General features: G+C 56.2%; 13 protein-coding genes across 13 annotated transcripts; 4 read left to right on the forward strand and 9 right to left on the reverse strand.

Moving 5' to 3' along the window:
• Positions 1–2,692: 2,692 nt before the first annotated feature.
• GNI_123320 (hypothetical protein) lies at positions 2,693–5,371 on the forward strand (the record flags this gene model as incomplete). The annotated part of the gene is made up of 1 exon (XM_011133604.1): positions 2,693–5,371. One exon carries the CDS (start codon positions 2,693–2,695, stop codon positions 5,369–5,371), a length of 2,679 nt encoding a protein of 892 aa, XP_011131906.1.
• Positions 5,372–5,467: 96 nt separating this feature from the next.
• Positions 5,468–6,623, forward strand: GNI_123330 (ubiquitin-conjugating enzyme; the record flags this gene model as incomplete). Its single annotated transcript, XM_011133605.1, has 3 exons — positions 5,468–5,507; positions 5,547–5,704; positions 5,853–6,623. The coding sequence occupies 3 exons, from the start codon at positions 5,468–5,470 to the stop codon at positions 6,621–6,623; spliced, it is 969 nt and encodes a 322-aa protein (XP_011131907.1).
• Positions 6,624–6,842: 219 nt separating this feature from the next.
• On the reverse strand, positions 6,843–7,049 carry GNI_123340 (hypothetical protein; the record flags this gene model as incomplete). Its single annotated transcript, XM_011133606.1, has 1 exon — positions 6,843–7,049. The coding sequence occupies one exon, from the start codon at positions 7,047–7,049 to the stop codon at positions 6,843–6,845; it is 207 nt and encodes a 68-aa protein (XP_011131908.1).
• Positions 7,050–7,259: 210 nt separating this feature from the next.
• Positions 7,260–8,559, reverse strand: GNI_123350 (protein serine/threonine kinase catalytic domain protein; the record flags this gene model as incomplete). Its single annotated transcript, XM_011133607.1, has 2 exons — positions 7,260–7,960; positions 8,091–8,559. 2 exons carry the CDS (start codon positions 8,557–8,559, stop codon positions 7,260–7,262), a joined length of 1,170 nt encoding a protein of 389 aa, XP_011131909.1.
• A 216-nt stretch (positions 8,560–8,775) lies between these two features.
• GNI_123360 (exodeoxyribonuclease III) lies at positions 8,776–10,119 on the reverse strand (the record flags this gene model as incomplete). Its single annotated transcript, XM_011133608.1, has 1 exon — positions 8,776–10,119. The coding sequence occupies one exon, from the start codon at positions 10,117–10,119 to the stop codon at positions 8,776–8,778; it is 1,344 nt and encodes a 447-aa protein (XP_011131910.1).
• Positions 10,120–10,201: 82 nt separating this feature from the next.
• On the reverse strand, positions 10,202–11,683 carry GNI_123370 (hypothetical protein; the record flags this gene model as incomplete). The annotated part of the gene is made up of 1 exon (XM_011133609.1): positions 10,202–11,683. The coding sequence occupies one exon, from the start codon at positions 11,681–11,683 to the stop codon at positions 10,202–10,204; it is 1,482 nt and encodes a 493-aa protein (XP_011131911.1).
• Positions 11,684–11,772: 89 nt separating this feature from the next.
• GNI_123380 (hypothetical protein) lies at positions 11,773–12,678 on the reverse strand (the record flags this gene model as incomplete). Its single annotated transcript, XM_011133610.1, has 1 exon — positions 11,773–12,678. The coding sequence occupies one exon, from the start codon at positions 12,676–12,678 to the stop codon at positions 11,773–11,775; it is 906 nt and encodes a 301-aa protein (XP_011131912.1).
• Positions 12,679–12,791: 113 nt separating this feature from the next.
• GNI_123390 (formin-like protein) lies at positions 12,792–17,498 on the reverse strand (the record flags this gene model as incomplete). Its single annotated transcript, XM_011133611.1, has 1 exon — positions 12,792–17,498. The coding sequence occupies one exon, from the start codon at positions 17,496–17,498 to the stop codon at positions 12,792–12,794; it is 4,707 nt and encodes a 1,568-aa protein (XP_011131913.1).
• Positions 17,499–18,367: 869 nt separating this feature from the next.
• GNI_123400 (S1/P1 nuclease) lies at positions 18,368–19,483 on the reverse strand (the record flags this gene model as incomplete). The annotated part of the gene is made up of 1 exon (XM_011133612.1): positions 18,368–19,483. The coding sequence occupies one exon, from the start codon at positions 19,481–19,483 to the stop codon at positions 18,368–18,370; it is 1,116 nt and encodes a 371-aa protein (XP_011131914.1).
• Positions 19,484–20,180: 697 nt separating this feature from the next.
• GNI_123410 (60s acidic ribosomal protein) lies at positions 20,181–20,504 on the reverse strand (the record flags this gene model as incomplete). Its single annotated transcript, XM_011133613.1, has 1 exon — positions 20,181–20,504. The coding sequence occupies one exon, from the start codon at positions 20,502–20,504 to the stop codon at positions 20,181–20,183; it is 324 nt and encodes a 107-aa protein (XP_011131915.1).
• Positions 20,505–21,186: 682 nt separating this feature from the next.
• Positions 21,187–21,866, forward strand: GNI_123420 (hypothetical protein; the record flags this gene model as incomplete). The annotated part of the gene is made up of 2 exons (XM_011133614.1): positions 21,187–21,477; positions 21,516–21,866. The coding sequence occupies 2 exons, from the start codon at positions 21,187–21,189 to the stop codon at positions 21,864–21,866; spliced, it is 642 nt and encodes a 213-aa protein (XP_011131916.1).
• A 241-nt stretch (positions 21,867–22,107) lies between these two features.
• On the reverse strand, positions 22,108–23,835 carry GNI_123430 (putative metacaspase; the record flags this gene model as incomplete). The annotated part of the gene is made up of 1 exon (XM_011133615.1): positions 22,108–23,835. The coding sequence occupies one exon, from the start codon at positions 23,833–23,835 to the stop codon at positions 22,108–22,110; it is 1,728 nt and encodes a 575-aa protein (XP_011131917.1).
• Positions 23,836–24,445: 610 nt separating this feature from the next.
• Positions 24,446–26,851, forward strand: GNI_123440 (helicase; the record flags this gene model as incomplete). The annotated part of the gene is made up of 1 exon (XM_011133616.1): positions 24,446–26,851. The coding sequence occupies one exon, from the start codon at positions 24,446–24,448 to the stop codon at positions 26,849–26,851; it is 2,406 nt and encodes an 801-aa protein (XP_011131918.1).
• Between the last annotated feature and the right edge of the window lie 685 nt (positions 26,852–27,536).

The raw sequence follows: 27,536 nt of genomic DNA on the forward strand, positions 1-27,536 counted from the left end.
CGTAGGAGGGGGGTTGGTGCGTCGAGACGTAACAGCTCAATGACGGGCCGGCAACGGGGTTTTTGATATAGGGGAGACAGAGGGTAGCATGGCGACACACACACCTGACGCGATACCCCTATTCCGCGACTCAGACGACGAGCTCAGCGTTAGCAGGCCGTCCCCCAGCACCCAACAGGACGCACCAGTTGGTACTTCACGTGACACATGGCGCAGAGGTCGGTAGACATGACGACTCCATTCGCGCACGTCACGACAATTACTAATTTATTCTTTTACACAGAGGAGAACCCGGTTCGGCACCTGTACTCACGAGCAACCCAGCGAGTAACCACGATACCAACTATCAAACCAAAAATACATATGGGGCGTCCCCAGGCTGTGGGTACAGCAGGTAGTAAGGGGGCGCCGTAGCACGAAGTCGCCATCCAGTCGCCTCTTGTGGGAGTCCTCATGCCTCAGCGGACTTTACAAAAAACAACAGTCAGTTGGGGCTATCAGAGCGATAGATTACCTACTTGGACTGCCTGGAGAAACAGAAACACAGTCATAGTCATTTCGTCTGCCCCCACAACATGGAGTGAGCCACCCCAGTGACGATTGGCCACGCGACACTTGGCAAGAAAAATAGTCGGTAGAAATTCGGAGGAGGCTGGCATCACTCCGTGCGTGCCAACGAACGTGAAAGTCAGGACTTTCGTTCGTGAAGCCCATGGTCAGGTCAGTGGAGAGGGCGGGGGCGGGGATGACAATTGACGGTTCTAAGAAAGTAGGTTGCAAGTAGGAGCTAGGCGACGCCGCATGTTGCTTGCCATAAGGACCGATTCTCTCTTGGTAATTAGCACGAAGACCATGACAAAAATTTGGAGTCGATCTCCTCGCAAAAGTCCTGGGGCAAAACTCCTTATTGATTCCAAGCAATCCACATGGAGAGAACGGGTGTGGGAGTTGGAGGGAACCTTAACACGTGGAGGGTATGGGAGTTGGTGGGAACCTTGACACGTCTAAGGGATCATCCGATCTTGCTCTCACAAGACTAGTTGGACACGATTCCCACACTGACGAATGACGATTCGTTTCATCAATGCATCGCGAGGCTGCTTCAACGACCGGGGGAGACCTCCGGGGGCTTGTCCGCCGGAACTTGTGTCCCGAAAAGTCGTGTTCCGGGGCCTCGTCTCCCGATCGGATGGTACTCACGTACGTTCTTGCAGCCACGGCAAACGGATCGTAACACACGCGTGTACCTAATTGCCTGAACCCGCGTTGGCGGGGAAGGTCAGGCTAAGTGATTGGTCGGCGCTGATAACATCACATGTCACCCGGCTCAACGTCGTCCTAACATGGTCCAACGTTTTCCGAAACATTTGCCGGGCAAGATGCGTCAGGAAGACTCTAGTCTTACAGCGTGGGGGCGCCTACATTCCAAAACAGCTAACTATAGTAGAGGGGAAGGGACAGAATAATACAATACAGTAGGAAGACCAGCCCCAAAGGGCCTTTTAATCCGTCTCGTCTAGGAAGAATCGAGCTAACCAAGGTTCCATCCTAAACGCAGATCTACGACAGAGAACCTGATATCGGCCTATGGTCTCCGCCTTTGGGTCGCGTAATAGCTCAGTGAAAGTGGTCACGACCTGGCCGTGAAGGTGGTCTCTGTCTGAAGGTGATGGTGTTGCCCAACGGCCTTCCCAACGGCCTGCCCAACGGCCTGCCCGTGATTTTACTCCAGGTCAAAATGTAAGCGAATTGATACTTGAATTAACGCAGACTTCTTGACGGTCTTCCATAAGAGTCCGCTCTATCGGGAGGCCCAAAGTGGCGTAGAGCAAAGACACGCTTGGCAGACACGTTTGGCAAAGACACGTTTGGCCAACACACGTTTGGCCCGCCGTCGTGACGGCAGCCGGCTCGGCCGAGGTCGGCTGCGACGGTCGGAACTTGGGGCGACTCAAAGTGCTCTCGAGACGCGCAGGTTGAGGCGCGCGAGCGACTGACAGGACTGGCTGGCGGTGGCGTGAGAGTCGGAATGTGTGTTAGAGTGTGCGTGCATGCCTGGGCGATGTTGTAGGGCGTCGAGCGAACCGGCGACGCCGCTATGTTGGCTGCTGTTGGTACTGCAGCCTGTGTCGACGCTGCTGGCGAGGCTACCGCAGCTTGAGCGGCATTCGAACCGCCGACTGTCCGGACGCCGCGGGTCCGGGCGGTGGTGGTTGTCCAAACGCCTATTGTTTTCCACACGACGACTGTCTTGACGCAGGAACAAGTAGGCCGCAGTCGCCCGAGCACGACGCCGAGCCGCCTTAAACTCACTCATGCGACAGTCCTGATGCGGCGCACTTGTGTTCTGCGCAAAACCGAAATCGGGATACTGTGCCAGTAACCGTTTCGTCTTGCAGTCCAAAGCCGCCACCGCCGCCGGCGACTGCTGTTCCGGTGTTGTTTGTAGACAACTCCAGCTCAGCGAAATCTCCGGGTGTACAAATGTGTGTTCGGGAACGTCCGACATAAACTTTTAATTACCAATAGGTAGGCAAGCGCCCGCCCGAGGGAGGGCATGACTGGGTTCGGCGGGAGAGAGGGCACGGTCGCTTTACATTGCGCAACACGGCGAGGTGCAGCAAGCATGCGTGTGGCTTCTGCATGGGTGGTGCTGCACTGTAGTGGACTCGGGATCCAACCAAATGAGGTTATGGCAGTTGACGAGGCGCAACCGGACCCGCCCAAGTCGGATCCGACTATGTGGAACCCGCCCAAGTCCCAGTCGGAGTCCCAGTCAAAGTCCCAACCAGAGTCCCGACCGGGAGATGACACGGATGCTGAGTTGCTTGGGAGGTTTCGAGGACTGCTTAAGTCGCTGCAGGGTTTCTGCGAGTTGAGCGGGATGAAGGCCCCGGCGGCGGCGGTACCCCTAGCACTTGTGGAGGTCTCTTGTCCGGACCGGTACGTGATCTCGCAGGAGACCGCGACCTCGTCCGCCTTTGCGGTGCGTCCACTAGCTGCCGACTTCCCACTTCCGCCGCAACGTCGAAGCGCGTACCGACTTATCGAACACGCCGGGCAAGGCATCGCTGCTGCCGCCGTCGGACGTATTATGTACGCGGCGCGACAGATGCTTGCCGACATGGCGGCGCCGAGCCACGAACCACGAGAAGACATCTGGGAGACGGCACCGACGCCTGCCGTCCCCACGACATTTGCCGTCCCCGCGAAAGAGACTGAAGGGGATGGGAGTGGCGCCGAAAGAGAAAAGCTCATCGCGGAGGGGGTGAACCAACACGGGGGACCTGACAAAAGGGACTGGAAGGGCGAACCAAGCCAAAGACATGAGACTCTCGTCGAGGGAGACAGCGGAGAGCATGCGCCTGCCGCCGAGGGAGATAGTGAAGAGAGCAGTCAGAGGGAAGAGCGTGACGCTGTCGCACAGGGGGATATCCAACATAAAGGTCCTGAAGAGGGAGAGGCTGGCGCCAAAGCCGGCAGTGGAAGCGAGCAGAGCGAAGAGCATGAGGCTGTCGCTGAGGTAGATAGTGAGGAGAGTGAGCAGAACGAAGAAAATGAAACCATCGCCACAGCAAGTAGTGAAGAGAGCAGTCAGAGCGAAGAGCGTGAGCCTGTGGCGGAGGGGGGAAGCGATGTGCGTGCGGCCGAGTCGGCGGCCGAATCGGCGGCCAAATCGACGGCCGAATCGAAGGCCGAATCGGCGGCCGAATCGAAGGCCGAATCGGCGGCCGAATCGAAGGCCGAGTCTGAAGGGGCGGCGTGGGGGGAGCTGAAGGAAATACTCGGCGGGTTGTTCAACCTGTTCAACAATCAAGCAGGGTGTGAACTCAAGCCTGCGACGCGTCGAAGTGTACTGCAAGTGGACTTGTTACCGGAGGTGTGTCCGACGTTGACGGCAAAGGTCCGCGCGGTACCGGACCCTGGACGCATCTACATGCTGGAGTTCCTCACTAACTGGTCTCTCTCGCTGCTGCAAAGCGAGCCGCCTGTGGAGCTCTATCACAACTGTTTCGCACCCAAGGACGATGATAGTCAGTGGACACCGGACTCAGATCATGTAGCGCTGGCCCTGGCGGGGTCGGACTTAGATGCGTTTCCAATACACCCTGTGCTGCGCAGTGTGCGTGATCGACTTGTGTCGCGCGTACAAACGCTCGCCCGCTACATTTCCCCTAGTCCGGACGAGTCGCTGACCTGGTGGGCTCACACACTCGCCCACCTCCGCCAAAAACAACCCATTATGACCGACCGGATTTGCAAAACAAGGACGCAGCTGGTTCGGGAAATTAGGCAGCGAAATAACGTGTCCCGCATCACTGAGGCAAACGACGACGGGAATGCCAACCATGAACCCGTCATTGAAAAGGTTCTCACCGACAACAGTTCCAACGACCACCGACTTGGGGGGGAAACGGGTCAGCCAAGAGATGGTCCAGACATGGATGAAGTGCCCGAGGAAAACGAACCCATGTTACAGGCCAGGTCAAGCCGTGCGGTAAGACCGGACCCGCGACTTTTCTCCAGACAGAACTCTCTGGTTGCAGACACATACTATCCTGAATGGCCGGGAACCCCCGGCTCGTCAGCTAGTGAGCCTCCCATTGAGGATGAAGACTCTGAAGTAGACGAATCGGCGGTGGCCGACGGACCGGCAGGTTACGATCCTATTGTCGAGGAACCGCGGGACGTGGAAGATGTGGACGTGGAAGATGTGGACGAGGGAGATGTGGACGAGGGAGATGTGTGTGCCATGAGGCAATCATCCGAGCAAGACGTCACGAGGGAGAGTGTCCCGACGGATGCGTCGGAAGCGGCAGTTGCGGCGTTTGAAGGAGTGGGTTGTGACGACGGGTCTGGTCTATACATGTTCTGGAAGACAGTGTTTGATGACGAGGACCTTTACCTACGTTGGCTTGCAACGGACGGGTTGCCTTACCTCGCGCGCCAGATCCTGAAGTACAACCATCAAGGTATCGCCTGCGAGCTAGATATGTTGCTCAACGGTGTGACCCAGTCGTGGTGCTCACCGGCGCTGCACTATCACGCCCGGCGGCAAGTCCTGCGCCTGTCCGCGGACCACCCGGCGTTGGCTTGGCTAAGTTCCGGCCGAGAGGGTCAGGGAGATGTCGATGAGCAAGGCGAAGTCGATAAACAAGAAAAGGTCGACAACGCACGGCCGTCTGTTGCTCTCGACCCCATTACCACCAGTAACACCAAAATCAATGGCACTAGGGCGGGGGAGCAGGATCAGATCAACGATCCAGACCCAAGCATGGCCCGAGGGGGTAGTGCTGACGACGAGGGCGATGAAGAGGAGGAATCGGATACCGATGAAGACGACTTCATGCTGGACCATTTTTTCGTGTGACTGAGCACATGACAGGGTCGGTTATGTAGACCTTATACAGACCGGTTATAGATGGTTGTAGACCCCACATAGATGACCCCGCAGTGTTAATATTTTATGGAGGGACTTCGAGAAGTGGTGGCTTTGAAAGTTTCAAGTGAGTGGGGTGCACGGAGCTAACGATTTGTGAAGGTAGACAGAGAGCGTGGTTACCACAAACCAGAAGCTTGGTTACTAGAGGCTTTAGATCAGATGGGTGACTGTTCGGATTTCGTGGAAACGACGGCGAAGGCGGAGTACCTGTTCAATGCTCAAAATCCCATCGAAGGAGTCTATATATTCTTCGGCGACAAAGTAACGCGTAAGTAAAATGGACACAGGTGGATCTGAGGTTTGTCTTTATTTCGCACGTGTATCTTGTGTCTATCTTCGTGTGTGTATTTCGCACGTGTGTTTAAACGCTTCGACGTTTGCAGAGTGGGAGGTAATTATGTTCTTGGAGGCTGGTTATTTGCATGATCTATGTGTGGAATTCACAATATCGTTCCCGATGAATTACCCTGACCAGCCTGTTGAGGTTATATTCCATCATGACATAGTGCATCCGCACATTGCGGGTAAAAAGTTATCGAGATTCGGCGACTGTGATCATCAATCCACGGATGATAGTGGGCATTTCTACGTTCGGGATTTGATTGATTGGAACGCTGTTGAGCACTCTACTCTGCACGTGTTGGCTGCGATTAAGAGTATGTTATTCCAGCCTTTAGAACAGCCCAAAATTTTAACGGAGAAATCTAAAGGTGTACGGAATAGAAAGGCACTTGAAGAACTACTTAAAGGGCAAGGCTGTCTGCAGTTGTGGAGAGAACGGTATATCCGATCACAGATTAATGTGAGTAATAAAACCCGGCTCTCTTCGCGACAAGATTCGGCTCGTGCGCCTTACGACTCACCCGACGCCGATAAAGGTCGTAATACACTCAGCAACAAGTTCGGTAGCAGCAGTCTGGAAGGCGGTATGTATGTGAACAAGAGAAGGTCCTCCATAGGCACTGTAGAGAAGCCATCCGTTGATCTCGTGGTCCCTGCATCTCTTAAACCGTACATTGCAGACGCACTCAATCTGGAGGAAATCAGTGCACAAATTGATACACATGTTAACATCATGCTAAAAAGACTTCAGGCAGACGAAAAAGTGGGCCTTTTCCATATCGTCAACGAGAGAGTTGATGTTATACATTCAGATCTACAAGCGCTCCTAAAATGGTAACCCTCCTAATAGCATACTGACCCTACCCTCCCAATGATGGATGCCCTGTCCCTCCTGGTGGCCTGTCCCTCCTGGTGGCCTGTCCCTCCTGGTGGCGTCATGTTAGTAACGCCGTCTTGATCTGAATTCATCAATTGATTGCATTGAGTTCAAGAAGCTAAAGTAAAAATTGGACTTTAAAAAAAAATCTCAGTGCGGCTTGTCCAGCGCGCGCGCTAGTCACCGACAGATGAATAGGTTCATGGCGTTAAGTCTATCTAGTACGTCAATGAATTTCATTTCCAGCGATCCGATCTGTAAGATCGCTTTGTTCACTAATTCGGTTTGGTATTCGTTCAGTGAGAGCTTGGCCAGTTCTAGCTTCTCACGTATTTGCGGGAACTCGTATTTGGCCATCGCTAAGCGGAACTCCAAATCCTTTGGCATTCGTATACTAACAGGTTCTCGGGACGCCGCAGCCGAGGAAGAATCCCAGCCGGCTGTTTTGCTGCGTTCCCCGACGTCACTGGCTGCTTCTGTGCAAGCCCTGGTCCCCACCGTCGGGATATCCATCCCGGTTAGAAACTGGTTAATTTCCATCGATCGCTCGAAAAGTGTGTGCATACCGCTCGATCGGGCTACAGTTTATATGTTTTCCTAACTGAAAAACGCCATCCGCAACCGTCGCCAAGCCTTGCTGCGCCAAGACTTCTTCTTGGCCGCCATCGGCTCCTTAAATTGAGACAGAAAAGCTCGCCTATTGTCTAAAGTAAACAGGTATTTCCTTTGTCCTGGCGGGCAGCCACGTCTGGAGGATGGTACGAGGACGAGATTAGCAGAAGCAGTAGACGACTTACACGTTGTGGGCACAGGCCTGGGTATTTCTATTGGCATGTCCGGAGTGAGTGGGCAGATTTCGTGTCTGAGGCTTGCATCATCTTTGAGCATAAGGAAGCACTCGTTCCTGATAAAAGGTATGCCGAGTATCTTGCCGGGAGTGGGTCTGTCGGCGGGGTTTTTGCTGAGCATGGCGAAGTACAGATCTTTCAAGTCCTCCGAATACTGGGCAGGGAGCATGGGCGGTTTCCCATCCACAATACGAGTAACCAGAGATGTCATGTTGTTCGCCTCAAAGGGCACCTTTAAGGCGCATAACTCGTACAAAACACACCCAAGCGCCCAAATGTCCGACGCCCAAGAGTAAGGAAGGGACCGACAAATCTCCGGAGAAAGGTAATACGGTGTGCCAATTATCGTCTTGGCGAAGGAACCAGTCTTGTCCAAAGCCTTGGCAATTCCGAAGTCACCTAATCTAATTCGTCCGTTCGTGCTCAAAAAGATGTTTTGCGTCTTTACATCTACAGAATAGCCATACAAACAGACCGCCTGGACCCGGACCCCGGACCCGGTCCCCGGACCCCGGACCCCGGACCCGGTCCCCGCCCCGGACCCATACCACACCGCTCTTGCCCGAACCCGGTGGCTTACCTCTATGGAGGATGTGTTTGAGATGTAGGTGCTTGAGCGCCAGTACACACTGAATGATCCACCGCAGAACCTGCTTCTCCGGAAACCCCACAATGCCCCCTCTTAGTCGTCGCGCCTGTCGCCGCTTGAGCACTGCATTATTCAAGTCGCCGCCGTCCGCAAACTCTGTAATGATGCACAGGAACCCGTTCACCATAAACGACTCTTTGTACATTATAATGAATGGGTGCTTCATCTGCCCCAGTAACCGCACCTCGTTGATACTTTGCTCTCGCTGCTGCGGCTGCAGCCGAGTTATGTCTATTGCCTTCATAACACACTGCTGACCAGTCGCCACGTGCTCAACTAGAATCGCCTTTCCGTACGACCCCATACCTAAATCGCGGATTTTACGATAGCCACCAACCGACTTTGGACCGTCCAGAGAGTCCGAGAGAACCAAATCCGAGCATTGAATGCAGTCAGCCATTTAGCACACGTGTGTTATCCCTAATTTGCGCCCGCAAAACGATCGACGCTGCATACGGAACGTAGCCCTGTACCCAAGCTATGTAGAGCCAACATCTACACTACGTAAGATACACCTACTGGGGGTAGACATAAGCGCGCGCTAAGATTTCGCGCACGCGCAAATTTGAGCGCGCGCAAAATCTTAGCGCGCGCTAAAATCCCAGCGCGGCCTCATTTAGGCTCCATATATGCAATTCCGTGGCAATGAAAGGGCAATAGGGCAGTGGTCTGATCCCCAGACTTTGTCCCTGATGGTAACTAGGCCGGCGGCGTGGCTGATATCTTTGGAGGTTACGAAGGCATCAATTCGCCAGCCGAGGTTCGCTGCACGTTGTTGGGGTGCTCTTGCGGACCAGAAGGTGTATCTGCGTTGTAGCGGGTGTCTAATTCTCCAGATATCTTCAAATTCCTGTTTGTTGTAGAATTCTGTAAGGCTGTTTCGTTCTTGGATGGTATGTCCGCTGCTTTTCTGGTTGGATTTGGAGTTCCATATATCTATTTCTTCACGGGCGCAGTTGAGGTCTCCGCACCAGATGACAGGTCGTTGATATTTTGTGTGCAGAGAAGACAGCCACTGGTGCATATGTTTATCGTACAGATCAACACGTTCATCCAGTCGTCTCAGGTCTTGACCGGCGTTCATTACATAAGTTGCCACAAGTACAAGTCCCTTGAATACGATGCAGAGGGTACGCCCTTCATGATCGAATTTGCTATTATCACATCCCCGAATAACTTCTTCGACCGCACACGCAAGCTCTTCCTTTACCAACACTGCAACACCGGCATACCCGCGAGTGTCACTCAGCACATGGTAACTCTCGTATCCGTGAAATGCCCCCTTATCGAAATCTGTAACACTCGACTCACTCAACTTGGTCTCATTCAGACACACAATCTCCGGAGCCTCCACCAATAGATACGCACCCAGGTCGCCCAACCGACTCAACCCACTCTGGCTGTAGTTCTCTCGGTCAAACTCCAACTTGCCACTCCGGCACACAGCACGTAATCCGTTGACATTCCAAGAACTTATGAGCACGTGCCCCTCCGGCCGCGTCTCATCCTCTCGAATCTGCTTCATCCAACAACCTGACAACGAAGGACCCTTACCGTCCTCATGCGGGTTGTATTTAACACTCGTCTTAACACTCGTCTTAACACTCGTATTAACACTCGTCTTAACACTCGTCTTGTCACCCGTCTTAACACTCGTCTTAACACTCGTCTTAACACTCGTCTTGTCACCCGTCTTAACAGCCGTCCCACACACCACTTTGCCACCCTCCTCCATCTCGTGGCTCTCCTCTCCTCTCTCTTCTGTGATAAGAAACTTGCCCGCGGTGGTCCTAGATTTGCTTCTCACCGCCCTCACTTTCCTGTCCTTCTTCATCACAGACTTGGCCATGTCCCCCTTGGATCGCTCCCCCTTCGCCGAATCCACCTCTCTATTCGCCGATTCCTTCGCTGCAACCTTTTTCGTGACTTTCCCGCCCTTGCGGACTTTCGTCAATGTCATCCTAACTACCTAATATGCTAAAAAATGCCAGTTGCCCCGAATCCACCCATCAACGCTCCCACTACCACTCCCACCATCTCACTTACTCTACGCCCAGTTCTTCTGGATTAACGTTCGATGCGTCCACGACGAAGTCCCCGGCCAGGGGGTCGGATTCGATTTGCAGGTTGTATTTGTTCACCAAGAGCAGGGTGGTCAGGAACAGTCTGCACACGTCATGTCGTGGCGCATTTGTGCAGATGTCTGCGAACTTTACTTTCGTCTCAACCACCCTGCTGGTCTCCACGTCCTCGACTCGGCTGTTCTCCGGTGCAGCGTTCTTCGGGACCAAATTCTCGACCGCGGCCGCGCTCCCAGTCGCTGCCTTTTCACCGACGTCGGTGTTGACCGCGTCAATGGTGATCAGGTCACTGCCGTCAACGGTGCCGTCCAGGTCGGTGCTGTCTTGACCAGGTTGGTCGGCGGCCTGCAGAAGAAGGCGGCGTTGCGAGGCGTGTGCGACGGCTTCTTTAATCTTGTCGACATAGGTGGGTATGTGAAAGGGCGGTTCTTGTTCGGAAGCTTTGATCCAGAGGTCGACCTTACGTCTCCAGACGCCGATACGTTCATGCATGAGGTATAAAAGGTCTTTAGTGCGGCCTGTGCTTGGTGTGTGGGTGCGACTTGTATTCACTGTGTTCAGCAGCGACAAGGGCCCGACACTTTCGGCGTCGCTCGTGCTGCCACTGTGCAGGCCGAAGCCGGGCGTGTCCTCGCCCTCGCTTCCCACCAAGCCCTCTGCCGGGTCCTGGTCCTGTTCCATACCGTCTGGTTCCTTAACCGTGAGGTCCCGGGTTCGAAGCCTGGTCTTGGTCAAAGCGGCAAGTTCGGCCCCAATTTCAAAACCAAACAAATTGTCGGTCGTGCATGGCAACCGCACGTCCGTGAAGATAGGCAATCGCCCTCCACTACTCCGCAGCTCATCCCGCAAAGATCGAGACAATCCGAACGAACCACCCACCGCCAACAACAACGCCTCCGGAGATGCCAGGAATGGCTCCTTCGAAGCCACATCCCGCAGACTGTAACAGTAAATCTCCGTATTTACCGGCTGACAGGTCTTACCCAGACTCATCGGGGCGTCCTTACCCAGCACTTGATGCTCGTCCAGTAACTGCTCTACCGACTTGGCCTCCTTCTTCTTCCCTGCCGGCACGCGACCGTATATCTGGAGGCCGCCAGTCCCAGCACCGCCAGTCACAGCACCGCCGGCCACGACCCCCGCTCCCGGTACAGCAACCCCGAGACCGGTGTTTAGTGGAGCCGGTGTGGTCTGCCCACCGCCCAGCAAGTTCGTCCGAGACGTGCCTAAAGCAGCGACGGACGGAGAAGGCAATACGCCTTGGCTACCCGGCACCAACAGACCTTCTGCACCGGTCTGTGACGCGATCGAACCCCGAGGCCCGAAGGACATTAGACCTTGCTGCACAATCGTTCCAAACGTCCCGCCTGGCAACGGACTCAACTGCCATGGTCCTCCCCAAGCGCCTCGGGCGGGCTTGAACAATTGTCTTGACGGCGGCATCGCCAAGATTCCACGCAGATCATGCTGGGCATAACTTGTCTGAACAAAAACACTGTCCCTGGTTGTGTGCCCCCCGGTCGGGTGCATGGTCATGTGACTTCGTTGCGTGTAGTTACGTTATTCAATCGTTGAGCTTGCAGTATGGAAAAGGTCGACGACTTATCCACCAGTGAGGGGTGGATGGGTAGTCTTGACAGGAGGTAGACGGAGGGTCGATTGATTGTGTGTTTTTTGATGGTGGCAAGTTCTCGAACATTAGGGCACTGGGGGAAAGAAGTATTCTGGAGCCAGTGATCGAACCGTTGAGTCCGGGACGACTTGTCACGACCGGAAGTGCGGCCGTTCTGTTGACTGAGTGTGCTTGTGGTATTTTGATCGCGTTCCTGGGGAGCTTGTGATCCAGGGGACGCTTGTGATCCAGGGGACGCTTGTGATCCGGTCGAATGAGAAGTGACTTCTTTCGGGGAATCATCCGGAGAAGCGTGGCCCGACAGAGAATGTGTCCAGAAGTGCAGAGACACCTCCGCCTCGATGCAGTGTTTAGCGGGGTGTCCTGCGCTGAGTTTGGCCAGTGGCAGGTGCAGGAATTCAGGTCCATCCGGTAGGCCGGGTAGTTCCCACTCCGTCAGCAACGTCGTGGTCCGCGGTACCTGCTTCCTTTTACCCTTGCTCTGAACCGAGTGACCCGTAATCAGGTTCTGCAGGGTACTGTCCATCTGCTTCTTCAGAAAGTCTACTTTCCTGGAGAACACGCGCGTCGCCTCCATCACCACTGCGCTCGCGTGGTTGAAGTTGATGCCCTGGTAGCCCATCACCGTCGTCAAATCACCACGCCGCTCCTCCACATCCATCTCCTCGTCCGCGGGACCCTGCAACATACTCAGGTACCATGCCAGCTCCGCGGACACATCTATCTTCCACGAAGTCTCCGCATCTTTAGCCGGACGGAACAACTTAATGATCCTCCGAGTTTCCTCATCCAACTGCTCAGACATCCACTCTCAAAAAAACCCTACCCACTTCTTAGCGAACGGAGTTAGCGGCGAACGGAGTTAGCGAACGCGCTATGCTAAAACAAGCAAGCACACGCGTGTGCGGGGGTGTTAAATTAGGCGCTAAGTTTTGCAATGAGTGCTTCATCTTTGGCGGATGTGGCTTCCGTAGCTGCAGGAGCTTCGGCAATGGTGACGTCAGGGTTGGCGTCTTGATTGGTTCTAAGAGAAGTATCAGCAGTTTTTTCCGTTGGTGCTTTAGGTGCTTTTGAGGGTTGTTTTTTAGCACTGGCAGCTTTCCGTTTGGCTTCTCTGGCTGCCTTATCTTCAATGTCTTTAACAATGGCTTGGAGTTCACGTGCGAGTCTAAGAGGGAGACTAAGATAGGAGTGTGGTGCGAGTTTTTTGATGGACTCGGCGTCTTCTCCATAAAAGGCAGCGACGTCTTCGAAGGCGGCTTTTGCGTCTGCGAGCAGTTTGGTGAGTTTCTGGATTTGTTCATTGGCTGCTTTAACGAAAGGGACCAATGTGTGGTCGATAATAGGATCTGTTGGCGCGAGTTTTTCTACTTGATTAGTAGTCGCTTTGAGCTGGCCTTGGAAGGACTGAATACGTTGTTCGACACCAGTGAGATCGACTTTGCTGCCAGGGATGAGAGGCACAAGTTCCTGCATGATATCCAAGTCGTCTCGTGCGGGGCTGTCGTGGATGATGCCAACCATGTATTGCAATAAATTCCGCACGGGCTTGGTGGTTGTTTTGTACTCATTCAATTTTGGAATGGTCGTCAGCTTGATACCACCAACATTCGTCTCATTCACCACGTTTCCGATGCGGGTGACGAGGAAAAGGAAGCGTGGCAGCTTTTTGCAAGCGCGGAGTGTCTCGCTAGCAGTCTTCGATTTCTCCACCGACTCAATCAATTCGTCCAGCTCCTTCCCAAATCCCAGGGCGAACCGGTGCGCTGTTAGCTTTGGTGCGTAGTTCGGAATATCCTTCATAGCGTACACGAATTGCTCGGTAGTATCGCAATCTGTGATCTGTCCGCCGGAGTCGACAAATGCGTTAACGGCGGCGATTTCCTCCGGCTTCGGCTGGTATTCGAGCAGTGTGGAACAAACGTCCGCGTCAAGCACATCTCCGTCTAAAATTTCGACGGCGTGTTTCAGCGCCGGGAAACCCATTTTGATGATACGTGCGATAGCAATGCTCATAGTGTAGGCCCGTTTGGCATCAGGTAGCACCTTGATTACCTGTTTCTTCTTCGCCTTAGCCTTGCCTTCTTCTTCCTCACCTTCTTTCTTCTTCACATCCAGACTGAAGTCCAATTCAATCTGGTTCGGGTCGACTTCGACGGGTAATTTTCTCAATTCGGGGAACTGCGTGCCCTCGTCCGTGTCGAGTGCGTCCCAGGGCATCTTACGCAGTCGTTTGCCGCCAGCGGCTCCGGCGACCGGTGCCTTCTTCTTTGGTGGCGGTCCCTTTTTGCCTGGCGCGCCCTTTCCAGGGGGACCCTTTTTTCCCCCTGGTGGTGGTGGCGTTTTTTTGCCTCCCGGTGGTGGTGGTGCCTTCTTCGGCGCCACTGGCGCCACTGCCGCTGCCCCGCCGGCCCCTGGCCCGCCACCAGCCCCTGGACCGCCTCCTGGTCCCGGTCCACCACCCGGTCCCGCCACACCACCCCCCTCGCCCTCCGGCCGTTCCGCACCCTCCGTCAATACTGTGCCTTCCGGAACCGCCACCATCACCACATTGCCGTCTTGTGGAGCCAACGCCGTTACACGTTCATTCGCACGCAGAATCTCCGCCACCGTCACCTCGCCGCGCTCCACCGCCTCTCGCAACTCCTTCAACTTCTGCACACGACGCGCCATCCGACGGGCACGTCGACCGCCGACAGCACCGCCGGCAGCACCAACTCCGAATGCAGCACCCGCAGCCCCTCCTCCGGCCCCCGCAGCCGCACCGTAAGGGTCAGCCTCGACAGCACCACCCAGAAACCCATTCAACGCGTCCATCGAGATGGCACTAATGTCGCCCGTTGCTCCCGTCATGCCACCTCCGAACGCCGCCAGTGCGTTGCTCACCGCATCGTACGACCCCGCACCAAGGCTCCCACTCGACCCTGCCGAACCGAACCCTGCCCCTCCGCCACCACCACCGCCGCCGCCACCGAACCCCACCGTGCTCCCGATTCCGAACTGACTGAACACTCCGGAGCCCAAGAAGTCCGGCTGGAAGCGCGCCGCTGCCGCCGCGGGGGCATCCCCGCCGCCGCCTTCATACTCGGCACCGTAGCTCTCAGCGCCGTAGCCTTCACCGGGACCGCCTCCAGGACCGCCTCCTGGACCACCTCCAGGACCGCCTCCTGGACCACCTCCAGGACCCCCACCGGGACCCGCAGTTTCGACCCCGGCTTGGCCCATGAGTCGCTGGACTAGGGCGTTGCTGTCTTCCGTCTGCGTTTGTGCAATGAGCATGTTCAGATATGCGCCGGGGTCCATGCCAAAGTCCGGTGGCATAGCGCCACCGGGCATGCCGCCCTCCCCGTAACCACCTCCATAGCCACCGCCGGCGCCATAGCCCTGGTCGTAGCCTCCTGCCCCGTAGCCACCGCCGGCGCCTCCATAAGCACCGCCTCCATCTCCGCCAGCCCCGGCGCCGCCAAAGTCGAAGCCGAGAGATTTGAACTGGGCCATGTTGAATTTGACGCCTCGGTTGCCAAGCGCATTGCCCATGACATTCAAACTCCGAGCACCGCCCGGCTTCGCTCCGCCACGGGCCGCCGGTCCGCGTCGACCCGCGCCAGATCGCATCAGTCCGCCTGCTCCGCCAACCAACTTGCCGCGTGCAACCATCGCTCGCACTAACCGTCGCTCCTGGTACGCCGCCAGACCCTCCAGCTTGTCCGGGAGGGGCTGGTCTAGAGGCTCGGACTTCTCCAGAGGTTCGAACTTCTCCGGAGGTTCGAACTTCTCCGGAGGTCCGTTACTAGACCGGTCGGGAAGAGGTGGGGGCCGTGCGAGGCCGGATCCGCCAATGGAGCGTGAATGGAGCAGTCGTTGCGGGTCAAAAACTCCAACCGCGAAGTCATCGTTGTAGTCCGTGGCCACGGGACCGGTAGCCCTGGCCGACACTCCTGTCTTTTTGCCGAATGCCTTCATTTTAGGCGGACCCTTCATCGCCGGCAAACCCTTCATCCCGGGCGGTCCTGGGGTCTTGGTCCCTGGTAATGATTTGGCCTTCAGTCCTTTAAGAGGTACTTTGCCGGCGGCGGTTTTTTTGAACACGGGTTTCCCCACCGCCTTGAATTGCGGACCCGGTTTGGCTGTCTTAGGGGCCTTGCCGAAGTCCTTCTTGCGCGGACCGCCCTTAAGTTGTTGTGCCTTATGGATAGCGGCACGGGCGTGCTCGGTCTTCTTCGATTCGCGAGCCTCGAGACCGAATGTGGGTCCCCAACTACGATCCAGGTCGCGTTCCTTGTACTTGAAGTGCTTGGTCAGTTGCTTCCCGCCCCCCAACTTTCCCGCCTCCTTGCCTCCGTCGCCGGAGCTTCGAGCGGCTTGCGAAAGATTCGAACCAGTGTCTTGCGAACTCGGGAGCACTTTTGCGAGTGTACTACCGCCCCCTTTACTGGCCACTGGAGGCGGCGACTTCGGAGTCATTTTTGACAGCGCCGATGCCTGTACCGCGGATTGCCCCGACGATTGCCTCCTTAGTCCCTCGTCGGACGCGCTGTCGACCTTCCGGATAAGCGAGACGATGTCGTCCTGCGTGATCAACTCCGTACCCTTCGGCAATACGTCCAGAACTGGTGGTCCACCACCCGGTCTCATCCCCCCATCCAGCTTCGTACGGCCGTCCGATGCCTGGCCGTCCAAGGCCTGGCGGTCTAGTCTCTTGTCATCTGTTGTTTCCCTTCCTGGTGTACTACGGTCTCCGGTAGCGGGGTCAATTCCGCCCTCTGTCGCCTGTCCGTCGGTCGCGTGTCCGTCGGTCGCGTGTCCGTCGGTCGCGTGTCCGTCGGTCGCGTGTCCATCGGTCGCCTGTCCGTCGGTCTGGAACGTGACCCTGGTTCCTCCGGCTGATGTGTCGTTGAGTTCGTCTGCCGGCTTCTTTCTTCGACGTCCGGGAGCGCCCTTAGCTGCGTGTTTACTGAGAGTGGCAAGACTGCCGATCAAAGGTGCCGCAGCTGGTGCCTTGGCGATGGGTCGTATGACTGTTGCAGTCTTGGTGTCAATCAATTCCTGTAAATTGTATGCGCCATTTAGAATCCCTTTTGAGGAAGCAGGCGGGACGGGAAAATATTCCTTTTCTGTGGCGACTGCACTGCGTCCTCCTGGCAGATCTTTGATGGGATCATATTCAAGAACCTCTGTGATGTCGTAAGTGCGGTATGTGCGGTCCTCCTCCGGTCGTAGTGATCGGTACCGCTGGATAGTCGATAGCGCTACCACATCCGCCTTCACGAACGGATCGTAACCCATGTATGAACCCCCGAGATAACCACCGGCGTTGTCACCCGCACCACCCATCCCATATCCCGCAAACCCGGACCGACGGAACGGGTAGAACACACCTCCGCGCCATGTCTTTCGACCCTGTGGTAACACACGATTGTGACTGTGCTCACTCGCATTAAAAAACGGCGAATGAAAACACGGACTCAATCCCCAACACGAACAGTGATGCTCCGCGGATAATGCAAAGAACGGCAACGTACTCAAACCCAACAGGTCTTCGCTCTCGTGGATTATCTTCTTGTCCAGAGAACGACTCTTCAGACTACCCTCCGCCGGAGTCACCATTATCGCTGCAGCCTTCATTCCGTCACTCCAATATCTCCGACCACTTCAACTCCAATATCTCCGACCACTTCAACTCCAATATCTCCGACCACTTCAACTTGTATCCCAGCCTCAACTTGGTAACGTGTGCGTGCCTACTTACGTGCTTACATGCGTGCATCCATGGCCGCACACCCACCGAAGTTTACCCACGGTTGTGCCCGCCGTCGCATCCGCCGCTGAGACACCCATCCAAGCCCTACCCGGCGAACCGCAACCCCAGGGAATCTCATCGTGACTCCAATCAGACGCTGCTCGCATGCACCATCGTACCCCGTTTGAGTCCCACCCGGCGTGAGAGCCACCCCCTTATTGGTCACACCCCCAACACGGCCCCAGCACAGGTGGTCCACCGCAGGTGGTCCAGCACAGGTAGTCCACCGCAGGTAGTCCAGTACCAACACCGATTGTGGTCCAGCATAGGCGCTCCAGCACAAATGTCCCAATATAGGTGGTTCCAGCACGAGGCCCCGGGTTCAATTCCCAGCTCAGGTTTCGTTCGCTAAAAAGGGCGTCCCGGGTTGCGTCCGCCCGGCCGTAGGTTACGAGGTGAGTCGAGGCTTGAACGCGACGTGGGCGTCCGATACCAGCACCCGGTAGTCGCCGTTCGCTCCCGCGGCCAGGCTTGGATTCATCAAGTGCTCCTCCAAATCAATTTTGTCATTGCTTGCATTGTCACTCGTGGCGCACGAGATGGAGTCCATCATATCTGCGCATACGTCCATCATGGCGTCGTCATGCATCAAGGAGTGTGACCACCATGTTGTGTGTCCACCACGTTGTGGTGTGTGCCTCGTGTCATGCAGTGTCCATCATGTCATGCAGTGTCCATCACGTCGTGCACTGGTCTAATGGCGGTTACGTGTTTTGTATCGTCTGGTGCGTCGCATGTGCACATTGTCATTGAGCGTGGCCAAGTGGTGTACACACACGGGCGTCGGACGCGGTCGGCACTTGGCGTAAAGGACGAAGAACATGAGGGCGAAGGTCACGGCGACGGAGTAGACCTTCCACCAGTTGCGCGTCGCGTCGTCACTGCCTAGTACTTGGTCTTCGTCCACACCGCGCGCAAAGTCGTTTAAGTAAAACGCGAGCGAGAAACCAGCCTGGGCGATCCGAGCCTCCGTGACGCGTCGCACCAGCTGCAAGTATTCTAGGTCCACCGCTACAGCCGGTGTGCGTGTCTCCCCCACTAAGGGCTCGTCGTCCCTGCTATCACCTTCATCCAAATCCCGCGTCATCTTCGTTCCATTGTCCCCGAGATCGGGTCCGGTTGTGAAGTCGGCCGAGTCGGTGCACACGTGTTCGATGACACCTCCGTACACAGCGGATGCAAGTTCATAACTTTCCCGGATAACGTTCGCGTAGGTCTCGTGCGTGACGTTGGGGTTACGCACCATGATTGCTCGCGCGACTTCGTTGCTATCAGTCACAGGAAAGTCCGGGTACGAGCGACCGAAACGGAGACCGCCCGAGTCCCACAAGGCGTGCAGCGAGAGGAAGACAGCGCCCTCCGTCCGGACTACGTGTGGGTGCGTCCATGCTGTGGGAGAGTAGATCTGAGTGTCTGCCCGAGACGACAGGTGGTCTGCCCGAGACGACAGGTGGTCTGCCCGAGACGACAGACGGCTTGTTCGGAAGTGGAATCCGGCGTCGGTTGAGACATCGCTCTTGGCGTCGACTTGGTCGAGGATATCTTGGGCGATTTTGACTTGTATAAGGTTGCCGCCACGGTCGGTGTTCGGGAAGCAGTCCGGCGCAATGTAGGTCATGCTGTGCAGTGGCTGGTGTATGTCTCCGAAGATGTGTAGGAACAGCCGCAGCAATAGGTTGATTGAAAAGTACGAGCTCACGTACTTGCTCGCCAGGCTTTCTGTCACCGTCTTGAGCAGATATGCCGCGTTATCCTTCCGCTGCAATGCCGACTTAACGTGCCGATCCATCTCCGCCTCGTCCATACCCATCGCGTAATAAATGTCCACGAAGTGGTTCTCGTTGAAGATCTGGATCCCATCGTAGTGCTCCGAAGCCCCCGAACAGAACTCAGAATGGAACCTGCACTTTATATGGTCAGCCCAAACCGCAGCCGAGACCAAGTCCGTGTACTCTACATCAAAGGGGGGGGATCGAAAGCGGGGGGGGGATCGAAGGCGAAAGGAGGGGGGGTTGTACAGGAGGAAGGGGAGAGAGGAGGAGGGAGAGGAGAAGGGGTTACGGGGGAAGTCATTGTGCCATTTATTGAATACGCTGTCCAATGCTCGGACAACTCTGCTCCCTTCTGCTGCCGTCCAAGGTACGAGGTCGGTCGGTTCCGTAAGCCAGTTGCGAGCCACGCTGGCTATCAACATGTGCCCCTGCGGAACGCGCTTTCGACTGGAATCATGGAGCCCTAGCACGACTGTTCCCACCTGACTGGCTGGTTCCAGACAGGACCCTGCACACGCGCGCGAGAGTGTACCCGTCCGTGTTTCCCGACCGGAGTGTGGCGGTTACTTCATCCCACCAGGCAGCAACCAGGTAGGGCAGCAGGAGAAGCATTTTCTTTGGTGAGTTGTTAATCAAAAAGGTTACAAAGTGTCCACGGCTCTGGTGCAAGAGCATCCGGCGAAAGCAAATTCGTTTGCTCAGTGCCAAGTCGAGACTGCACCTTCGTCCTTCAGTTTAATCGAAGAGGCTGAAGTTCATGTCCTCGGACTCCTCGTCGGACTCTTCCTTCTTCTCCTCGGCAGCGGGAGCGGCCTCAGCAGCACCAGCAGCCGCGGCAGGGGCACCAGCAGCACCACCAGCGGGGACAGAGGCGAGCTTGGAAGAGCCTTCAGTGATGGCTGCTTCAACGCCCATTTCGCCAATCTTCTCAAGGAAAGGAGCTGCGTCCTCCGCGACGTACTCGGCCGCAGCTGCCTCGCAAATGGCCTTCACGTTGGACTCAGACACGTCCTTACCGGCGTAGTGGCACAACAAAGCAGCGGCTACGTACTTGACCATTTTATCTCACTCCTCACAAACTACCTCCGAATTTTTTTCGCCTCAGCGAGACAAAACACCTACCGCCCCTTACCTTTATCCCGCACTGTCAGGAACCGCTGCGTGAAGTAACCCTGTGTGTACTCGCGTAACTCTGCACATATGTTCTGTCACCCACGGGAAATTTTCACCCGACCTTCTCTCCAACCTTCTCTCCAAGTCTGTGGACCTCGCGAAGGAGCTGCTGCGTCAAGGATGCTGCGTCGTAGCAACTCAGACGGCTGCCCTTTGCCCATGTTGACAACTCCAAGCTGGTGGATTTAGCCGAACTTGGCAGCCCGAAGTCAGCCGAAGTTGTTAGGATATATTCGGGGGTCGCTGCTTACTTTCTTGCAGACGAAATAGGTCCGCCTGCCTGGCTGCCCACTTCCCGTCGGGCTGAAAGTACATCTCGGCCTCATGCAGCTTGACAGCACACGCAGAACCCAGTATGAAAGCGAGCCGCATTTTCTTGCACACACGCGTGTGCAAGTCAGTATACTCCCCGCGCTTCTCCCATTCTTGTGCCCCTAACAACCGTGTCCTCTCTTCCTCACCCACGGTGCTCCACGCGTGCCCAATTGCGCCGACAAAGCCAGCGCATGTGTCAGTCAACGTGCGTCCATTGTCACGAGGCTGGGTCGGGCCACGTTTTTAAATCATCATGGGCAATACCTTGGCCACGTGCTGTGGCAGTGGACCAGAAGATCGTAACGAATTCAAAACAGAAAAAGCACCTGCTGGATATAGTAAACGGACTTCTGTCGACGACCTGGTAGGTCAACACTACGCCACTCCAATCGCCCTCGAGACAATCGCCTCGAGATTGACCAAGGGCTGCGTCCCGACCAGGATCCTACCACGACTTTGGACCTACGCACTATCCAGGACCCACAACCTTATCACGACCAAGGACCCGACCAAGGGCCCTACCACGACCTTGCCCCGATACATTGTGCTGCTTCGTGCCTGCTAATTGGTCCTTTTGTGTAGTTCGCGAAAGAGCTGGAAAACGGAGTGCAAGTCCGAATCACTTTAGGAGATTTCTCTCGTTTGCCTTGCGACCTACACTGGTCGGAGCGGGAGCGGTCTTTGTATATAGCGTGTACGATTAACGGAGAAAGGCGGGTGCGGAAGTTGCCGTTGGGCAGCATCGAGGATTTGTTGTATAAAGAGGGGGACATTAGTTCGTTGGAAGCCGCCGCAGGCATCAAGCCGAAGGACGAGTGCGTGGCTCTGTGTCTTGAGGAAGGAGGGGGTGGCTGTCTTCCTTTGTTTTTCAACGACGCGCCTACGAAGCAGCGCTTCATCGAGTTCTTCCTGTCTAGGGCAGGAGGCCAGTAGGCAGTCGGCCAACCGGACAGCTGGGGCGCGGCTGGGGTGGAATGGCAATAAAAAGGAACCAGGAGCGCCAACAAGGGGGATTAGTAGAGCCCCAGCGACTAAGCGGGCAGCCCGGAGGCTAAAATGGCCTGCCTCAATTCCATATCCGGCTCGCTGGCGCACGGGGACGGAGTGCCGTTGGTCGAATTTTGGGCGCACACGCGTGTGCGCGCGCAATTATCCGGCGCAATTATCGCCGAATTTACGCGGGATTGTAGATGTCAATGAGACTGAAGCGGCGGTCGAGATCGAACGGCACTGTGCTGGACATGTTCACCGTCTGCGTCAATTTTTTGTCCCTCATGAGCTTCAACATTGAATTAACAAGTGAGGCGCAGGAATGACCGAAGGGCGATTTTCGGAGGCTAGCTAGGAATGCCATGGACATGGCACCGCCGGCCACCTTGCGGTCTTTCTTGGCGTCGAGGAGCGTGATATCGGCGGCGGACTCGCCATGGGAACAGGAGGCATACAGAGTGACATCTTTGCCCACATCCACGTCGTACAGTTTGCGCCAGCAGTGGCTGTGCCGGTCATAGTGGTAGGGCAGCACCAGGCCCGCGCCGCTATGGCAGCTGTCGAGTACGACGATCAATCGGACCCCTTTAGGCAGCTTGTCAATCAGCAATCGGCGCAACTCAGTGGCCGTGATAGCCCCGTTTTCTCGGTGGTCCAAAGGCAGCAACGGCCGACATTCGTGCCGCTTCGTCTGCGGCAACCCGTGACCTGCATAGTAAAACACCAACGCGTCCCCGGCCCGTGACTCCTCAATCAACCACTCACATCCCGATACAATTTCCGCACGCGTTGGCACCCCACTAAAGTCCGACTCCGCAATGCCGTCCAAGTCCCGCCCTGCCCCTTCTCGAATGTTTACCCGTCCTGCCCCGTTCCCAGACCGCCTATCTCGGGACCGGGACGAATGTTGGTCCCGGGAAGACCCACCATCCCGCGAAGATCGGCCGTCCCGAGACCGGCTACAGGAACGACTGACCGATGCTTCCCGCGCTGCATGGTGCTCTGAACCCTGTCCCTTGACGCCCTGTGCATTGACGCCCTGTGCATTGGCGTCCTGTGCACGGCTATGGTCTGAGGTCGTCCGAGGCGAAGCCGTCAGGCCCGCAGCCGCCAGGGCCGCGGCCAATGGAGCCATGGTCATGGGGGACGAGTTCTCGCCGTAGTCCGAAGGGAAAGGAAAGGGGCGTTCCCAGCCGGTGGCGGACCCCGGAAGGGATTCGGTAGCGGAGGCGAGTGCTTGGAAGGCTGCGGCTCTGGGCCCAGCCGCGCTGGAGGCAGAGCCTTCTCCCTCGCGGTAGCTGGTCAAAAACGCTCCTCCGCCGCCGCCGGGCCGACGGCAGGGGTGACCCAGAGGACGGCCTGAGAAGAAGCCCGAGCCTTTGCGCTGAGCTAGGAGCTGTCGGTACTCTTCGGCGATGGGGTAAGGGTCTTCCCCGAGTCCGGTCCCGGCTCCGAGTCCAAGTCCGAGCCCGGCTCCGAGTCCGAGGTCGCCTTGGTCACGAGGGTCTTGTTGGTCGCTAGGTTGGCGGCTATCGGTGAGGACCTTGACTTTCTGGAAGCCGTAGATGTGTTTGAGAAACTCGCTGAGGCGGCGGACATCGTGGGAAGGTCCTGCTAGTTCCTCGACCTGGTTTCCGTGGTAGGTGCAAGCAATGAGGAGAGCGTGGAGGCGTCCTGTGACGGGAAGACGGACCCAGCGGTTGCGGTAGTCGAGTTCGGTGCCGCCGGCGGAATCTTCGGTGGCTTTGTAGAAGGCGGAAACGGTCGCATCTTGGTTGAGTGAGGGTCCCAGAAACATTTTGGGGTCGCGGATCATGTCGACGCGTTTCGTCAGCAAGATGTCAATCAGGTAGGCCACCGCCGTTTCGAGGTTGCCCCGCGACCAGCGCAGGGCCAGGCAAGCTTCGCCCATGTTTGCTTGCGGTACCATGGTCAGCAACCGCGTCACGTCGTCCAGCGACGGCGAGCTGTCGTCCCGGGCAACCTGCACACGTGTGTGCGGCACTTGCACACGCGTGTGCGCCGGCAGAGGGGACTCCCCTTGGTCCGGCAGCCGGTCTGGCAAGGGGTCTGGCAACTGGGAGACGTGCAGGTCGTGGGCAGTGGGAGCGGGACGAGACTCGGGCGCGGTGTCCTCGCTCCGGAGCACGCGCGTAGGGGTGCGCGTCAGAGGCGTCTGCAACGACTTGGTTGTCGCCGCTGAGCTCACGGAGGCCAACTGCGGCGAGTTAGAGTCGCTATTCGCCACCGCCTTACGGCAACACGCCCACCCGTTTTTCCGCATCTTTTGGGACCTTGACGATCCTACACCTTCGCACGCACACACGCCGACCCGACGCGCACTCGACCCAGTTTCGGGCCGGTAATGATGTCCAACTGATTTGCCACATCTAACACCATGTAATGTGTAACTGCCACATCTAATGTGCCATTGCGTATTTCACGTATGTGGCATTTCTTTAGTACCATCCCCGTTCTAGTGTTCACCCGCCGGGTGGGGGGGGTATTTTTAATTTGGTTACATGGATGCAGGAGGCGGTGGTTTGGACTCGGGATTGAGCTTTGGGTCTGTGTCTGAGCTAGATGTGCGGTTAGGTCGGCAGTTGGAGTATTTGGGTTTCAAGACGATGACTGTGATACAGGCGAAGTCGATCCCAGAATTGCTTTCGGGGAGTGAAGATGTATTGTTACGGAGTCAGACAGGTAGTGGGAAGACGTTGGCCTTTCTGGTGCCGGCATTGCATCGTATAGTTGTAGCGGAGAGTGCCAAGCGTAAGGCCTTGCAGGATGCTGGGTTGTTAACGGCGGGCGACCTGAAGACGGTAGTGTTAGATAGAACGAGTGGGACACGCGTGTTGGTTTTAGGTCCCACGCGTGAATTGGTCACGCAGACGTATGAGGTGGCCAAGAAATTACTGCAACCCTTTTACTGGATGACCACCAGCACACTCGTGTGCGGCACGAAAAAGAAGGGCGAAAAGGCAGCACTTCGGAAGGGTGTCACCGTCCTGTGTGCCACACCCGGCCGTATCCTCGACCACATGAATACAACGAACGCGTTTAAGCTCGACAAAGTTTCTTCTATCGTCATCGACGAAGCCGACAGACTCCTCGACGCAGGCTTCGAATCCAAACTGAAGAAACTCACTGCCGACATCCGTGACGCCCGCGACAACGCCACGCACTTCAGACCTGGTATTCCACCGTCCCCGGCACCTGGGATTTCAGCGACTGGAATTTCGGCGAAGAACCGTAAAGCGGCAAGAGGCCGGGATGAAGAAATGATTGTCGACCTAGAGGCTGTCGACCACACGGTCTTGAGTCGGTTTGACGACGACGAGGACTCCGACGAGGGTGACGGGACCGCGGCGGTGCCGCAGACAGCCAAGGCAGAGTGGAATGTTTACGAAACCGCCCTCAGCCTGCAGACGGTCATGGTTAGCGCGACCTTGACGGAGCGCGTGGAGAAGCTGGCCAACTTCTGTCTCCGCAAAGGCTATAGATGGATCACCGATGACACCAAGGTGCCTTCCGCCAAATTTCGGACCGCTCTCGGTGGAGACGAGGTTGAGGACGAAAACCAAGCGAGCGACGCTGCCGGTGGCGCTGACGTGGCGGAGTGGTCGATGCCGAAGACGTTGAAGCAGTCTGCGGTGGTGGTAGAGAACATGAAGAAGCGTGTGCTCACATTGTTGGGACTGTTGTTGGTACGACAGGACATTGCGGGTAGTCGAACGTTGGTCTTCGTGGACACGTGTGAGGTGGCGGAGTATCTGTTTAATGTGGTCGCGGATCTGAAATGGCCTACATTGCCGGACGACAAGACACCGCGTGCAGTGAAGGAGCGTGCGGAAAAAGAGTTGAAGGAGACGAGCAGTAAGGTGAAGCGTGCTTTGGATGTGAACGACATATTATTTGGTGAGGATGATGACCAGGCTGAGCTGTTGCAAAAATCAGATAGATCTTTCCTCTGGTCGGATGAGCCCGTGTTTGGCAAACTCAGATCATTCCGGTTGCATGGTTCGATGGATAAAGACGACCGGACGGGTACGTTGGCAGATTTTGTCAGCAGTAAGCCGAGTAGTCAAGTTCTCTTTGTGACGGACGTGGCAGCGCGAGGTCTAAATTTCCCTGAGGTCGACCTGGTTGTGCAGTTCGATGTGGCTTGTGAGTTGTGCGACTATGTGCACCGTGTGGGCCGTACAGCTCGCATGGGCAGACCAGGCACGAGTGTGCTTTTCCTCAACGAACATGAGAAAGGTTTCCTCAATCTACTGCGACAAAAAGGTGTGGCAAAGGAAATACAAATCACCCACCAAGACCACATACTCAAGACCCTCCGACCCAACGACCGACTGGCCAAGACACCACCACATCTGGCCTCTCTACGGCCCGCAGATGCCGCCTCCTTCATCCTCTCACGCTTCACCGCCTACGTCGAAGCTAATCCCGTCCTTTGTACGCTAGCCTCCCGCGCTTACTTCGCTACCGTCAAAAACTATCGTACATATGCCAAAGAACTACGCACGTACTTCGATGCCAATCAATTACATCTAGGACGACTTGCCGGTGGCTTCATGCTGAGACAAAGCCCTTTCGAACTCAGCAAAAAAGAGGAACGACCACCTACCGGCAGAGGCGGCTTTGGCTCCAGAGATACGTACTCCAGAGATGCTGGCACCGGAGGCGGCTTCGGCTCCAGAGGAACTGGCTCCAGAGGAACAGGCTCCAGAGGAACAGGCTCCAGAGGCACTGGCTCGAGAGGCAGAGGGGCTAGTCGTGGCGGCGGTCGCGGCGGTCGAGACAGCGGCCGTGGCCGTGGAGGAAGTTCCTTCTCGAAGCGCGGTCGCGGTGATCGGTACGGCACTACGAGTAAGGACTTCGCTGCTCGTCGAGTCATGAAGAAACAAAAGGTGAGCGCAGCTTAACTTTTTGAGTACGACCAGACTTCAATGACTCCACGGCTTGCGCGCGGCTTTTGATCTTGTGTCCCTCTACGGCTTGTGTCTCTCCAACATGTGTTGGACATGTGTTCTCTAGGTGGTTCGGGGCGTGGGGGTTGGTCAAGGGGTTGTTTTGTGTCGTTGGGTGCGTTTGCGAACAAGGTGCAATAATAAATTCGGGAATGGGTACCTGGTCAGACTTCGGCCGGCGGGTGCACGGTCATTACTTGGGGTGGACATGGCTGATTCTGGAGATACTTGCTCGCGTGGCTCTGGCTGTGATGTTTATCCTAATCCGGCTCATCCACCCTCGGTTGCGGATGGTCTGGGCTTCTCAGGCGTACCAGTACGCTTACCCACATAAGGAGGACATGATCAGCACCAAGATGATGGCTGTCTACTTTGTCATCTCCATCGTACTGATTCCACCACCACTTCTGGCACTTAAGTTTCTCAAGCACTGGAACACGCGCCAAATTTGCGACGATGTACTAATCTTCTTCCTCGGTTTCTCCGCCGCCGTGCTCCTCACCCTGTCATGGGTCGAACTTGGCAAACGTACCATTAGTCGCTATCGCCCCGACTTCCTCTCCCGCTGCACTGGACTCACCGACCCCAAATTGCTCAGCGATCTCGTCAACGCCATGACTGTAAGTCCCCCCCCCCCCCC

This window comes from Gregarina niphandrodes (genome assembly GCF_000223845.1).
Source record: "Gregarina niphandrodes unplaced genomic scaffold scaffold00030, whole genome shotgun sequence".
Lineage (NCBI taxonomy): Eukaryota > Apicomplexa > Conoidasida > Eugregarinorida > Gregarinidae > Gregarina > Gregarina niphandrodes.